We start from the raw sequence: 15,518 nt of genomic DNA on the forward strand, positions 1-15,518 counted from the left end.
TACCTTGTTACACTCTCTTTAAACTTTGTAACCAAGACTGGTGTGCTTGTGAAAAAAATAGCAACCAGGGTTAGAGCTGACAACTTTTACTGTAGCCGTTCCTGAAGTTATGCTTTCCAACATAATTATTAGTGCAGTCCTAGGCATGTCTACTCGGAAGTAAGTCCTGCTGAGTGCAATGGGACTTACTGTGAGGAAAGTGTATATAGAGTTGGAGCCTAAGAGCCCAATCCTGAGCTGCCTGGGTGCGCGGCTGCTGCGGCACCGAAAATGGCTGCCACCGCATCCTGCACGCCCAAGGCAGCTGCAGGCAGCACTTTGGGAGAAGGGGACTTTCATCCCTTTCCCCTTGGTAAAGGGAGTAGCAATTGGCTACTAATGGTAAAAGCCTCCATGCCAGGTGGCAAGCCTAACGCGGAGGCTTAGGATCTGGTGGGTGCTCCTGGAAACTCCAGGCCAATCCTGAAGGATCCTAACTAGGATTCTGAATGGATCAAACATGTTCACAAAATGTTTCCTTTCATGTATGATAGGGTTGCTGATTATTTTAATTCAGTGACAATTCCTTGTACTTAATGGAATGTCATTGTGCGGAGAGTTAACTGACTTTTGCAAGATGTTTTTGGGTTGAGTCCAGAGGGCTGCAGTAGGAAGGAGGCAGGGATGTGCTGAAGACACTGTACCTGAGTCACAAGTTGAATAGTGAGACGCCAATGCCCTGACTCTACTCATGCGACTGTCACGACTCAGTCTGAGCCGTTTGTAGAGTCATTTTGACTTGAGTCCAAGTCTTTGCAAGAAACAAGTCACAGCGCAAATCAGGTGCGACTCCACAGAGTAAACGGAGTCCACAGACAAAACAGAGGTACTGGTGTGAGAGAGTGTGAGTGTGTGAGAGTGAGAGGTCTCATTTAACACTGCCCTGATGTTTCCATCATATCTTCAGTCAGGGATGTGTTGAAGTCATTCAACCTCTGTTTTCATTTCCTTTATGTAAACAGAAGGTGTGCTATTATTTGAGTGAGTGTAGTAGTGCAGAAAAGCAATCTTTTCCTTATGACCTTCAGCGACAACCCCCTGCTGCTCTGAAGGTGTTCCTCTTCTATTGCAAGAAAACACCTCCTCCCAGGTTTGCCTGCCTCATTTGTCCCCTCCCTGTGCTTGTATGCAGTCACTAGTTCCTATCACAACAACCCCACTCCATTCGACTCCTCCTTCATCTCCCCCTCATCCAGAAAAAATCAGGCTAATTTTTCAATTGTCCATTCCGAATAGCCAAGAGCCCCTCCCCCAATCTGCTCCTGCCTTCCTCTGGTTCCTCCTTCCAGCCTTCCTCCTCCCCTCCTCACCCAGACTCCACCTCCTGGGACCACCTACCCTCCTTCTACTGTGTTTGTTGCTACTGTGTTTCTGCATGCCGTGTTTCAGTCACAAGGTCTTTCAGGGCAACATGGAAGTGGCGAATTAAAAAGCAAACAAGCACACACAGACACAAAACTGAGTTGCAGGCACAAAAATCACATTTCTTCATGACTTGAGTTTACAGGGTGAACCAAAAGTAGGTGGACAGTAGGTGGAGTAGGGTTTGTGTTAGGGTTATACTATAACCCTGGGGGTTATACTATACCCAGGGGTTATACTATAACCCTGGGGCTGGGGATAAGAATAGGCCCTCAGTTTGGCTGTACTTGTCGTAAGAGGTGACTAAACAGCCACCGGGTAGATGGGACTTGTCAGCCTGGGAAGGCAGCTCATCTGAGAGAAGGAAAACTCTGATCCCAAATCTCCACTGCCTTGTGGCTACATCCAGTTATGGAAAAGGCTTCAGGAGTCAACCTCGAGGCAAAATCTGGAGCCGGAGTCCCTGAGGCAGTTCATGGCTGAACACAGTCACGTTCTGGCAACTCCTGCGACGCCGCTGGAACCAACCGTATTGGCTTCTGCCTTTCCATTGGACCATTTCAGCGACTTGGAGAGGGGGGATTTGCTGCATGGGAAACAGTCTATCCTCCATACCTACTTTACCCAGGCTTTGCGCACTGGAGAGGACACTCTGTTCCAGAACCACCATTCAGAGCGTGACACCATAGTCTTCCGAGACTGAAGGATGCCAGCAACCCTATACTGTAATGATGGTGTTCATTATAACTATGGCGTTTGTGTTATATAATTTTATAACTAAATTTATTTAAATTTAATATTTTTTTTTCTTTTCAGATAGTTCAGATAACCCATAATGGCAAATAATTTAAATACTGATGCAAGAAAATGTTATCATTTACTGTCCACCTACTTTTGGTTCACCCTGTATATGAGCCATTACTAAATTCCAAGTCACTGTCACAAGTCACAAGTTAGTGACATCAATGACTTGAGTTGATGTAAGTCGCGGAAAACTCACATTTTTCAGGACTCGGGTCGAGTTGTCAGAATTGTAGTTCCCATCCCTAGGAAGGGTTAGCATGTGATCTCTTTGCCAAGTCTCTTATGAGTAGAGGTATTTGAAATGGTTACTCAGAAGTAAGCCCATTGTGTTCAATAAGACTTAGGCTGTAATCCTGTTTTACTCACTGGAAACAAACACCTCTTCTTATGAGTTTAAATATGGATCAAAATATGTGTTAAAACAGATAATCTCTTTTATTTAGTAGCATTGAAGATAATCAGTGAATTAGTGCATTAAACTGAAAAGGAATAAATACACTGAAATAAGATATGTTTTGTTTTCATATCCCTTATCTAATCTCTGTAGCCATGCAATTCTAGTAAGAATTTTAATCTTCTATCCCCATTATGGCATTCATTGATGTGGACTGTAGTCACATCTGTTGCAGTTTGGATATAAATTAAAGAGCTTGCAGCAGATCTATGAGGTGATAGGGCTTCAGTGTTACTTTTGGCATCTCTGTGGGAAAACCTAGCCAATACTGGACACTATCCAAATAGTATGTGTCAGCTGAATAATGGGAGCGCAGCTTTGATCTCTTGCCACAATTTTCTAATGCCAGAGATAGCCACATGCCAAATGGTAGCTTTCTCACTTGCCATATTAAAGCTATTAAGTTGTTGCTGAGCCAGTGATAGACATGGGGTTGTAGATTCCTGAGCCAGTGATACACATTGGGAATTGAAATGTAGTTAGCCGATTGAAGCACAATGCATGTTTTAACTCCCTGTCAATCACAGCAACTCAAAATCTGTTTCTGTTGTCTCAGAAACTGTGTTGGCTCTTTCAGTTTTAACAGAATAAGCAGGAAGTATTTAGTGAATGTTATTCTGAGGAGGACCAGTGTGAAATAGTTATCAAACCATATGACATAACACCTTGATTTTTTTTCCCCCTCAGAATATTGTAACGTATCCTCCCCCCTCCCGCTACTGAAGCAGCCATGCCAGAAAGGTGCACATTGTATCCACTGGGGTAAAGTGGCTAGGGAGACCAAGGAGAGGAAAGGGGAATTATTTCCTCTTAATCCTCTGTAAGCCCTCTTGATTTGCAATGGGACTCTTCAAACCTTCACCAGCTCTTTCGTTGGCACAGGTCTGGGGACAAGAAAGGGGTGGGGAGCTGCTCAATTGGGATAGCATCCTGGGTGTGACACTGCTGATGGATGCACCCCCTCCCCACCCCCTGTTTGACCCCATCCTCACCCAGTTTTGCCCCCTCCCTTCCCACATTCACCCCCACCACTACCTTACTTGGTCCAGCAGGTGCGGTGGGTTCCAGCAGCAGAGTTGTCATGCTGCTGCCTTATGCTCAAAATGGTTACGGCCAGCGTATGGAGAACTCCGTCGGCAGCCATTTTACAAAAGCAGAACTCACTTCTGCCGTCGTAAACCCTTCCACAGTACTGTCAGTAATTTAAAAGTTTAAGACAAAGTATTACTAGGAATATTTTCATTAAAAATTAGTTTTGAAAGTAGTTTACATAGTTAAATGTCAGTAATTTTATTTTGATCTTTTGTAGAGCATTGTGTGGAATTTCAAAAACTTAATATGAGCAACTGCACTCAGCAGTCTTTGCAGAATGCTACTTCTCCAGTCATGGAATTTTGGGAGTAAGTATATCTAAACTTTTGTTCTAAATTAATCAAAGTATTATTTTTATAACAAGCAAAATTTTATTAAAACCCATTGAGCAAACAAGTATAGGAAGCGGCCAACCTCTAGTAATGTGAGAAGTCCAAGTTGGAAGCTATTTTAACATATGTCATGAAGCTGACACTGGAAATTATTCCTTTATATGAATAGATAATAATTCATTTTTTCCTTTGGAAATGAGTAGAAAATTTGTGGGTGCACCCAAAGCACATATATTTGGAGCAAATCTCATTAAAATCAAATGTTTTTCTAAACAATGTTGTTAGTGCCATGCTGCAGAGAGATAGTGTGTATATTTATACCCACACTTGTAGAGAAAGGAACCAGGAGGTGATTGAGAAATATAGTATGCTATGTATTTCCTTGGGAATAAAACCAAATGTGTAGTTAATTAGACACAGGGCAACAAAGTTTAGGAGACAGATGAGAAGATATATAGCTGTCAGGATACAAACTGGGTCCAGTTTGTCTTGCCATTTCTTAAGCCAGTGGTTCTCTGCTGATGTTCGGGGGGGGGGGTGCTAAGTTTCTTGAGGCGCCAGGCCACTGGTGTAAAGCATTCCCCCCTTTGCCTTCAGAGCTAGTCAAAGCAGCAAAGGCTTTCTTTTGCAGCTGTGACTGGCTCTGAAGGTGAGGAGGGGGGGTTGCTTTACAGCAGTGGCCAGACTCCTGAAGAAACTTAGTGTTCCCCCCTCCAGGAATGTTAGTGTGGTTCCCAAACCTTCCGCTGCTGTGGTGCCCTTCATCCATGGCACCCTGTTGTGGTGATGCCATCACGCAAAATTTCACACCATTGTGCAAGATCTTGCTAGAATAGTGCAAGGTCTTGTGAGAATAGCATGAGATCTTGCACGATTCTCATTCTGTTGCATGAGATTTTTTGTGATTACAGCCTTGTGAGTCAGAAAGAAGAGGCTGTGTGGCCTGCCCCTGTGAGTGAGCTGCCACATCCTTGAGCACCATGGCACACGGATTTGGAACCATTGGCATAAGCAGTTCCACTACTTTCTTATTTCCAGGGACAATGCAAATTGTTGGTGTTTACCTTAAAATCCTGCATGGCCTGGAACCTAAATACAGGTTGAGCCTCATTATTCGTGTGGGTTCCCTTCCAAGCACTCACATGGATAGCAAAAAATGGACTGTAGCAAATCAATTTAAAAAACAAAGTTTCTTTGCTCCAGTGATTTAAAAACAGCCTTGCTGACCTTTTGTGGTGTGAGATAAGAGTCATTAAGAAGACAATCCATCAATCAGTCCTCAGTCTTCACCAATGCAAAGTGATCACCTTTCTTTCACCTGCTCAGGGGGAAGGGAGGGGCCACTGGAGAGAGAAGGACTGATGGATTGTCAGGGAGCTGCCCTCTCTCTTTCTCATTAAGCAGGCTATTGTTAAAGGACTATTCAGTTTTTCAAACTGATATTAAAGGGGTGCATTTTTTCCCTTCTCCAGGGATCAGCACATTCCTTCTCATTTGCAGTGGCCATTCGCTTTGAGTCAAATCCATCTATAAAAAATCCATGTATAAAAAGGCTGGACCTATACTCCAACCTGAGACTTCTTGTATACTAAGATAATCTTTAGAGGGCTTTCTCCAACTGACCTCACTGTCTGAGATGAGGTGGGTTACAATAAGGGAGAGGGACCTCTTGGTGTTGTTGCCCTGTTTGATAAACTCCCCTCCAATTTTATAATCTTCTGTATTAATATTTTCTATTGCTTGTTCCAAAGCACCCAGTGAATCACTGAGTCTGACACACAGTCACAATTCAGAATTTTATGTTATTCCTTAAACCTTTTTGATCTGACTTGTACCATAATTTTTGAATGCAGTGGTGTACAGAGATGAAGGCAAAAATGTGAGATACTGATAATATATCTGGAAGATTGTTTTTTTTCATTTATTAAGCACTTGGAAGTGTGCTATGCACTGAAATCAATAGCTAGAAAGGAGAGAGACCAATGACAGCTTTGCTATCTTGACAAACTTGTACTGTATATCTTATTTTGAAGAGGTTGTGTAGTTTTCACTTTGAAAGTAGCCTCTCTAGCTTTCCTCACTGGAAAATACTTTTCTCACTGGAACACTTTTCATTGGTGTTCCCAATTCTGAATCACTAAAAACAGAGTTACAAAATAAACATACTTTCTAGTTGTAGAGGCAGAAAGAAAAACCAAAAACAGATACCCAATCCTAGGTTTGGAAATATTTGGCATCTGGTTCACCAAACACCGGTGAAGTACAACCAGGCTACAACATTTCATATGTCTCAAACCAATAGTTTGAAATAAGTGGAAGAGGCACTGTTTGAGACTCTCACATTTCATTATATTATGTGTTTGGTTGTGTAACTAGGTCTGCTCAGCTGCTGCTGTGACACTTTTGTGCTCTGATTGTGTAAAGCCGTCTGCAGGGCTGTGAAAGTGGAGCGATTGCGCTCCACTTCTGGTTTCGTGGAAGTGGAGCACGATCGCTCCACTTTCACTTCTATAGCATCAGGGAGCCCTGCAGATGGTCTCACAGGGCTCCCCGCACCCCCGGAAGGCTGCAGGAGGCTCTGGTAAGTGCAACCAAGCCCCTGCAGCCCCCTGAGTAGCGTGATCCTGGCTACCTCCTCCCTGCCTCCTTGCTGCCCCTGCCCCTTAAGGGGGCAGAGGCCAGGGCTCACAGGCTGGGGCGTCGCGGCGCCCCAGTTTGAAAAACCTTGGTGTAAAGTGTTACTTTTATTCAAGCCTTGTCTTGTGTTTAAGAGCTTTCCTTTAATTTTACTTTTTGGCTCTGATTGTATTTTGATTTGATATTGATTTAATGCAGTAATTTTAAGGTTTGCTTGGATGTGCTTGGATCTCAATTCAGAGTTTTCTTTGAGGGTGTGCAGTTGTCCCCTCTATCGCGGATGAAAAATATGTATGAACAGTATTTTTAGTCTCTCTCTCTCTCTCATAATAATAATAATAATAATAATAATAACTTTATTTTTACCCCGCCTTTCTCCCCGAAGGGACTCAAGGCGGCTTACAACATATTAAAAACATAATTTAAAAACAAATAAAAACATATTAACACATCATAAAAAACAGCAGTCAGAGTAAAAAAAAATAGGTAAAAAGAGCATAGAGCAGCAGCAAGTCATAAAAGAATCAGGCCTGTAAAAAATATTAAAAGATGTTAAAAAGATGTTAAAAGGCCAAGAACTCAGAAGGCCTGTTTAAACAGAAGGGTCTTCAGGCCTCGCCGAAAGGTCTCAAGAGAGGGAGCCATTCTTATATATATATAATCATATATGTATATATATATATATATGTACTCCTTATATATATGATTAGGAGAAGACATGTCATGGTTTTGTTTATGCTTATTGACATTAGCTGCTATATACTGTATATGAGTATATATTTTATATCTATCTTCTGCTGTCAGTCTTCAACTACCCATGTTCCTACGGTGTGATGTTCTGAATGCTGCCCATTGCATAATTATTGGCTTATGTCTGGTGCTCTTATGGCATGCATATTATGCAGCAGTCCAGTTTTCACATGTTTGTGATGTACTGTTCTGAAGTATTAACTAGTACAACTGTGTTCACTACCAGTGGCTTTACCTGGAAAACTGATTAATTCCATTAGTGCTTTTCATATTGGTTTTTTCCCTGAGCAGCTACAATCTGATCAAAACTCTGCCTTTATTAACCCTGTTTTTGGGAGATGCCACCTTCTAGAACAAAAGCTATAATTATTCAGTTCCAGCAGTGTGTGTGGGCAGTGATTCCAGTAAATGACAATAATTATGTTAAGCTTATTTCCTTGTTGTCTGGGCAATTTGTTTGTACTAAATTACTATTATTATTATTATTATTAACTGTATTTATATACCGCTGAATCATTGAAGCTTTTGCTTAGTTCAGAATGATGCTTTGGTAGAGGAATAATTTGTACACATGAGCCACTAAGTCCTTCTTTTAAATGATTGGTGAGAAATGCAAGTTCCCATTTCAGCAAATGTTGAGAAGATTCGATGACTTTTTTCCTCATCTGTCATGCTGCACATAGTCGAAATACGTTTCAAAGTAAGGGAATTTAGGTATCGTCCATTCACAAACAGTGTGCAATAGAGTGTAGACCTGTGTTTGAAGAGGCAACCCCTCAGCCCCAAAAAGGCAAAATTAGAGAGGAACTCCAGGGTTTCCTGCCAAAAGTGTAAACTGAACTTTTAATAAAAATCTGTAATAGCCGCCCATAAGCATTTTGTAGTGTTGGCCTTTTCAATAAATCATTTTGCCACTCATGGAAATATAAAGTATTATCCATTCTTATAAGGGCTTATCTTTTGAAGACTTGTCTTGCAGGGGTAGAAGGAGCAAGAGTTTCTGTAATACCATTTCATTTCATTTAAATGGCTATGGACTGGTTTATACCAGACATTCACTACCATCTTAAAATCACATTTTGTAGATTTGTGATGAGTGAATACAAATTTAGAGCCAATTCAAATTGTACAAATTTACAATTATGTAACTCCCTGCAGGGTGAATTAAGATCTACCCCTCCCACATGGCATTTTGGTGAGGGCTCAAAACATTTTTCATCTTTCTGGCTTTTGTCTGCTTCTTGTGCCTCTGTAGTATTCCTTGGTTGTAAATAGCTTGCCCTCCTCTGAATGGTTTTTTTTGTGATTTTATTTATTGTTTTTATATATTGCATATATAGCTGTAAATTGTAAGCCGCCATGGGCATCTGCTCTGACAGAGGAAAGGCAGGGTAAAAATCTTTTAAACAAATAGAGGCAATTAATACTGAACTTGTATTAGTGGTTTTGAAAAGTACTTTTCATTTCAGCTTTGATTTAATAAGTGGTGTGGGAAGGAAAACAGAAATATCTAGAGAAGAGCAGATTTATCAGACCCAATTGCATACATTGGGGTTAGTTTCATGAACATGTAGGGACTTAAGAGTCATTATAATACTGGGGATATCTGCATGTTTGATACCTGTAGAAGATGTTTAGGGAAACTTTTTATGTCTGACAACATTGTAGGATGAGCTTCATAGTATTCTTCTCTGGACTGACTATTATCTATTATATCTATATCTATATATCAAGTGAAATGGTTCCTGTGTTCTTTGTACCTTAGAAGTGAATCAGCCAAAGATGAACTGCATTGAACCATGACTTCTGGTTCTGTGTTGTTTTTTTTAATAAGTAAAAAGAAGTTGAGATTTGGGTATCCCAATTCTAACCTGCACTGGAACAGGCAGGCCGTCTGGTATCACAGATTATGATAAATGATTCCCCCGCCCATATTCTGGAATATCTAACATCTGTAAGTTAACTCAGTGCAGTCTTAACTTGAAATGCGCGGACCTTTTTTTATCCAAGGCAGAGACCAGGTAATAGAGGGCAGCAAAAACTACAATCCTGATTCTTCTCTTCCCTTTCCTTCACTGCAATGTGATTTTGGTCTGAATTTCAGGATAGCACAATAGGACTTCTGGTGTCTGTACAGTACCAAGTATAATGTTCAGTTACTGTGTGAGCATTTATAAAAAGTATGATCTGTGAACAGTAATCCTTGCCACAGGGCCCCCCCCCCCCCCAAAAAAAATCTGGTGCATACAGATATTTAGCACCAAATATTAATGACACCAGCTCTTTTTTTGTGGGTTGCACCTAGTTCCTATTGCAAAGTTTCTGAGACCTTACAACCCAATCCTATGATGCCCGGAGTGTGGGGTTGCTGCGGTGCCAAAAATGACTGCAACGGCATTCTGAGCGCTAACCAGGCAATGCTGGTGGCACCTCAAGAGAAGGGGACTTTCATTGCTTCCTCCAGGTAAGGCAAGTCGCCCCGCAATGGAGCTACTCGATTCTGCAGCAACCTTTGGGCTGCTGTAGAATCGAGTGCCTCTGTGTCAGTCCCACCTCTCACCTCCAGCATGCCTCCTCCCTGCTGCCCCCCACAACCCCACCTACCTCCTCACCACCCGACGGTTCGGGCGACTGCAAAACAGCGGAGCACCAGTGATCCACCGACGTGAGCTAGCATCGGTGCTGAGAGCCGTGAATGTGCTTTACAACATGTTTGTGGCACTCACTGACTGCAGAGCTGCAGCGGTGCCCTGAGACCTGCATCCTGGTGCCCTCCCTTGCATCTGGGATTCTGACATAGCCCATTTCTAAAATCAGGAGGTTGCACATACACATCATGACTTGTAACCCATAATGGATTTTTTCTCCAGACTTGTCCAATCCCCTTTTAAAGGCATCCAGGCCAGATGCCGTCACCACATCCTGTGGCAAGGAGTTCCACAGATCGACCACACGTTGAGTAAAGAAGTATTTTCTTTTGTCTGTCCTAACTCTCCCAACACTCAATTTTAGTGGATGTCCCCTGGTTCTGGTGTTATGTGAGAGTGTAAAGAGCATCTCTCTATCCACTTTATCCATGCATAATTTTGTATGTCTCAATCATGTCCCCCCTCAGGCGTCTCTTTTCTAGGCTGAAGAGGCCCAAACACCGTAGCCTTTCCTCATAAGGAAGGTGCCCCAGCCCAGTAATCATCTTAGTCACTCTCTTTTGCACCTTTTCCATTTCCACTATGTCCTTTTTGAGATGTGGTGACCAGAACTGGACACAATACTCCAGGTGTGGCCTTATCATCGATTTGTACAATGGCATTATAATATTAGCTGTTTTGTTCTCAATACCTTTTCTAATGATCCCAAGCATAGAATTGGCCTTCTTCACTGCCACCACACATTGGATCGACACTTTCATCGACCTGTCCACCACCACCCCAAGATCTCTCTCCTGATCTGTCACAGACAGCTCAGAACCCATTAGCCTATATGTGGAGTTTTGATTTTTTGCCCCAATGTGCATGACTTTACACTTACTGACATTGAAGCGCATCTGCCATTTTGCTACCCATTCTGCCAGTTTGGAGGGATCCTTCTGGAGCTCCTCACAATCACTTCTGGTCTTCACCATTTGGAAAAGTTTGGTGTTGTCTGCAAACGTAGCCACCTCAGTGCTCACCCCTGTCTCCAGGTCATTTATGAAGAGGTTGAAAAGCACCGGTCCCAGGACAGATCCTTGGGACACACCGCTTTTCACCTCTCTCCATTGTGAAAATTGCCCATTGACACCCACTCTCTGTTTCCTGTTCTTCAACCAGTTCTCAGTCCAGGAGAGGACCTGCCCTCTAATTCCCTGACTGTGGAGTTTTTCAGTAGCCTTCGGTGAGGAACCATGTTGAATGCCTTCTGAAAGTCCAGATATATAATGTCCACGGGTTCTCCCACTTCCACATGCCTGTTGACCTTTTCAAAGAATTCTATAAGGTTCGTGAGGCAAGACTTACCCTTACAGAAGCCATGCTGATTCTCCCTCAGCAAGGCCTGTTCAACTGTGTGTTTTGAGATTCTGTCTTTGATGAGGCATTCCACCATCTTACCCGGTATAAATGTTAGGCTGACCAGCCTATAGTTTCCCTGGTCCCCCCTCTTTCCCTTTTTAAAGATTGGTATGACATTTGCTATCCTCCAATCCTCTGGCACTGTGGCTGCTTTGAGGGACAAGTTGCATATTTTAGTCACGAGATCAGCAACTTCATTCTTCAATTCTTTAATAACTCTTGGGTGGATGCCATCAGGGCCCGGTGACTTATTGATCTTTAATTTATCAATGAGGTCTGAAATATCTTCTCTTTTAACCTCTATCTGACTTAATTCCTTGGTCAGGAGGAACTGTTCGGGCAGCGGTATCTGCCCGAGGTATCTTCTGCTGTGAAGACAGATGCAAAGAACTCATTTAATTTCTCTGCCATCTGTAAGTCTCCTTTTAGCTCCTCTTTCCCTCCCTCACCATCCAGAGGGCCAACCGCTTCTCTGGCAGGTTTCCTGCTTCTAACTTATTTGAAGAAACTTTTATTATTCCCCTTAATGTTGCTGGCCATGTGTTCCTCATAGTCTCGCTTGGGCTCCCGTATCACCTTCTTACATTTCTTTTGCCACAGTTTATGTTCCTTTTTATTCTCCTCATTAGGGCAAGACTTCCATTCATGGAAGGAAGCTTCCTTGCCCTTTACGGCCTCTCTAACTTGGCTGGTTAGCCATGTGGGCACCCTCCTGGACTTAGTCAAGCCTTTCTTCCTTTGTGGTATACACTTCCGCTGGGCCTCTGTAACTGTTGTTTTAAGCAACCACCATGCACTCTGTAGAGATTGGACTCTTTTTACCTTCCCTTTCAACCTCCTTCTAACCAGCCTCCTCATTTGAGGGATGTCCGCTTGTTGGAAGTCAAGGGTTTTTGTGAGAGATTTGCCTGGTATTCTTCCCCCGACCTGCATGTTGAAATGGATCACAGCATGATCTGGTGTGTGGTCAATGCGATCCAATCAGTGTGCTGGAAAAGATGACTGAAGTGTAAACCCTCCCTCTCTGCACTAAATCTCCCTTTGTGATGAGTTATGGTACTGTAGGACTGTTAAGGATCACAGGCCCTAATGCTAATGCACTTTCCAGCACTGGCATAGCTGTGCCCATGGGACGTATGCTGCATCCTGAAGTTGGGTGGTTGTCATGGAGGCCTCCTCAAAATAAGGGAATGTTTGTTTTCTTACCTAAGAGTTGTATTGCCCTTCTATCAGTGCTGGAAAGTGGATTAGGATTGCGCCCACAATTATTTGAAAGCCCTATTCAAATAGTCACCAAAGTTCTGTTAAAAATAAAGGGGTGGAAAGATACTAATGATACTGGCTTATCCCATTGTTGTGATCATGGGCAGACTGGAGTACATGCAGATAAGATGTGCATGCTGGGAATGAAGTTCAGACTCCCTTGCCAAGTAAACAGTCATAGCTAAGAAGAGAATCGTTCAAAGTGAGAAGTGCAGCTGAAGGAACCTATTGATGCAATTTCTGCTTCCTGGCTCTGTTTAAATCTTTTACAATGGTCTGGAAATAGAGCCTAACTGCTTTTTAGAAAAGGATTTGGGTAAACGGAGGTGACATGGTGATGAAGTTTTTTCCACCTCAGTAGTTCCCTTTGTTAGCTGAGTAACAACCCATGCCTCAGCTAAAGAAGACCTAGTTGTTACCCTGTCAGTCTCTGGAAGAGGTGGCATATCCTTCGGGTTCTCAAGTAAAGTCCAAAGAGAATAAAACACTTTTTCCCCCCAAAGGAAAAGGGACTGTGCTCTGTAGAAGGAGAAGGTTAAACACACGCAACACATACGCCTTCACAAAGTCAAAAAGAGTTTCTCCTGCTTTATTCAGGCTGCAAATAACTGCAGGAGACACATTGTTACTAATCCCCACAATCCATCAAAAGTCATTAGCAAGTTTGGGCCTGATCCTGGCACACTTAGCCTCTACACACTCATTCAGCTATTCTCTGGACTGGACCTTTTTTGTGTTCAATTTGAGGAACATTGTGCTGTGCCAGACCCGTCGGTTTGTGTTCAGTTCACAGGAGGCCATGTGAAAACTTTCATTTGGATGCATACAATGTTTTCATCTGCGTGTTTGTCTTAAAATCATGAGCTCTGATTGGTTTTTATGTGAAAGACATAAAGAAAGAAAGAAACCTTCTCTTTGATACTGGGCCAGATTTTGAGTTCTAGTAAGATGGTAATCAGGTAGGCTTCAAATTGCCTTTGTTTTTAGAATTTCAATCCTTTCTGCAGTGCACCCCAAACAAGATGCCACCTCCCAAAAAGTATGACTTATTTGAAAACCTATCTACTCTACCTTTTCTGCCCTTAGTCAGCTCAGGATGATGTACAATAAAATGTAACAGAATAGAACAGTGGTTCTCACACTTTTAGCACCGGGACCCACTTGTTTAGAATGAGAATCTGTCAGGACCCACCAGAAGTTATGTCAGGACTGGAAGTGACATCATCAAGCAGGGCAATTTTTAACAATTCTAGGCTGCAATCCTATCCACATTTACCCAGGAGTAAGTTCATTTACTATCATTGTTAAAAGCATATACAGAGTATCCTGTTCAATGTACAGGTCTGTAACAGTTCTCCAAATGCAGTCACATACCATGGTAGCATCAAGCCTAATATATTAAAAATATAATATTGAAATGAATGGGTATCCACCTGAAATTGGCTTGCGACCCACCTACAGTTTGAGAAAACTGGAATAGAAAATCAAAGAAGAAAAAATGAATACAGTCCTCCCTCCTCTGTAACTGCAGACTCAGGGCCCAATCCTATGCTCGGTGGCATGGCTCCGTGCCTCTGAGCACTGTCACAAATGTGCCATAAGGCACATTTGCTGGCCTCATCGCTGGGCTCCTGCCGGTGCTAGCCCAGCACTGGCTGGTGCTGGGCTAGTGTGGGGTGGTTGCTCAGCTTCCGCAGATCGGTGGTCTCCCGGACTGTTGAGCTGTGGAACGGTAGGCGGAGTGGGGGCGGGGGCGAGGAGGAGGAGTTCTGGGGAGGGAGAGGCTGGTGGGGGGTGGAGAGAGGGTGGGGAGGAGGCGTGACGGGGTGTGATGCGGGGAGGGGAGACGGGCTGGAGGCTTGCCTGGGGGAGGGATGGGAGGTGGATCCGTGGAGCTCCGCTCCGCAGGATCCAAGGTGCTCATATAGGGCTGCATATTTGAGAAAATCAAATAAGTGATGGCAAATATGAATTTGTTTGCAAAAGAAATGCATGTCATGAAACAGAACATGTAATGCCAATCCCCCATTATACATCCTAAAAATGTTTTTGTATTAGGTTTCTGGAATATAAATTTATATTTGATTTTAGATTGTTTGGCAGTTTGGTCAGGAGTGATAACAAGTGCATCATTCATAGTAATCTGAAAAAAAACATTATCTTTGTTATATTGGCAAGAATATGCATTAAACTTGTGCCCTCTTAACAGAGGCTGCACAAACTTAATACAGGGTTGTGTTCCATTTGAAATTAGTGGAACTTACCAGTACTTCTGAGTCAGTGTGCATAGGATTGTGCAGCATATCATGAAATTGAGTGTTTCAGGAAAGTTATATATACCTAAACTAGAAAAAAGCTAGAGGGTAACAAGAGGGCAACAAGAGGGTAAGAAACCTTTATTTCGATGGAATTTCTTTTTTGCCTCTCAGACATGCATGAAAAATTTGCAGTGTCTTGGATAATGTTTTTCTGAACAGCATCTGCATACGAAGGGTTCTTTTACAAATACAAATGGATTCATTTGTGATTTCAAGTACTATATTGATTATTTTCAGTCACATAGTTGCTGTTGGCTAATTTATTTTATTACTGAGGATAATACCAACAAGGGTTGATACTTGTGCACCCTCTGTCACTTCTTTCTGGTATGGGCAGAGTCACTATGAGAGTGATGTGAGTTGGTTTGGGATCTGTAAGTGCTTTTCTGGCTTCATATTGGTCAGATTGAAGGTACAT

General features: G+C 42.6%; 1 protein-coding gene across 1 annotated transcript in view; it reads left to right on the forward strand.

Moving 5' to 3' along the window:
• The window catches only part of SLC6A11 (solute carrier family 6 member 11), a 143,463-nt gene that overhangs the window by 14,672 nt on the left and 113,273 nt on the right, over positions 1-15,518 (forward strand). The window contains exon 4 of the mRNA XM_066613372.1: positions 3,969-4,059. Coding sequence (XP_066469469.1) covers positions 3,969-4,059 — 91 coding nt within the window. The remainder of the gene's footprint in view (positions 1-3,968; positions 4,060-15,518) is intronic.

This window comes from Tiliqua scincoides, chromosome 2 (genome assembly GCF_035046505.1).
Source record: "Tiliqua scincoides isolate rTilSci1 chromosome 2, rTilSci1.hap2, whole genome shotgun sequence".
Taxonomy (NCBI): domain Eukaryota; kingdom Metazoa; phylum Chordata; class Lepidosauria; order Squamata; family Scincidae; genus Tiliqua; species Tiliqua scincoides.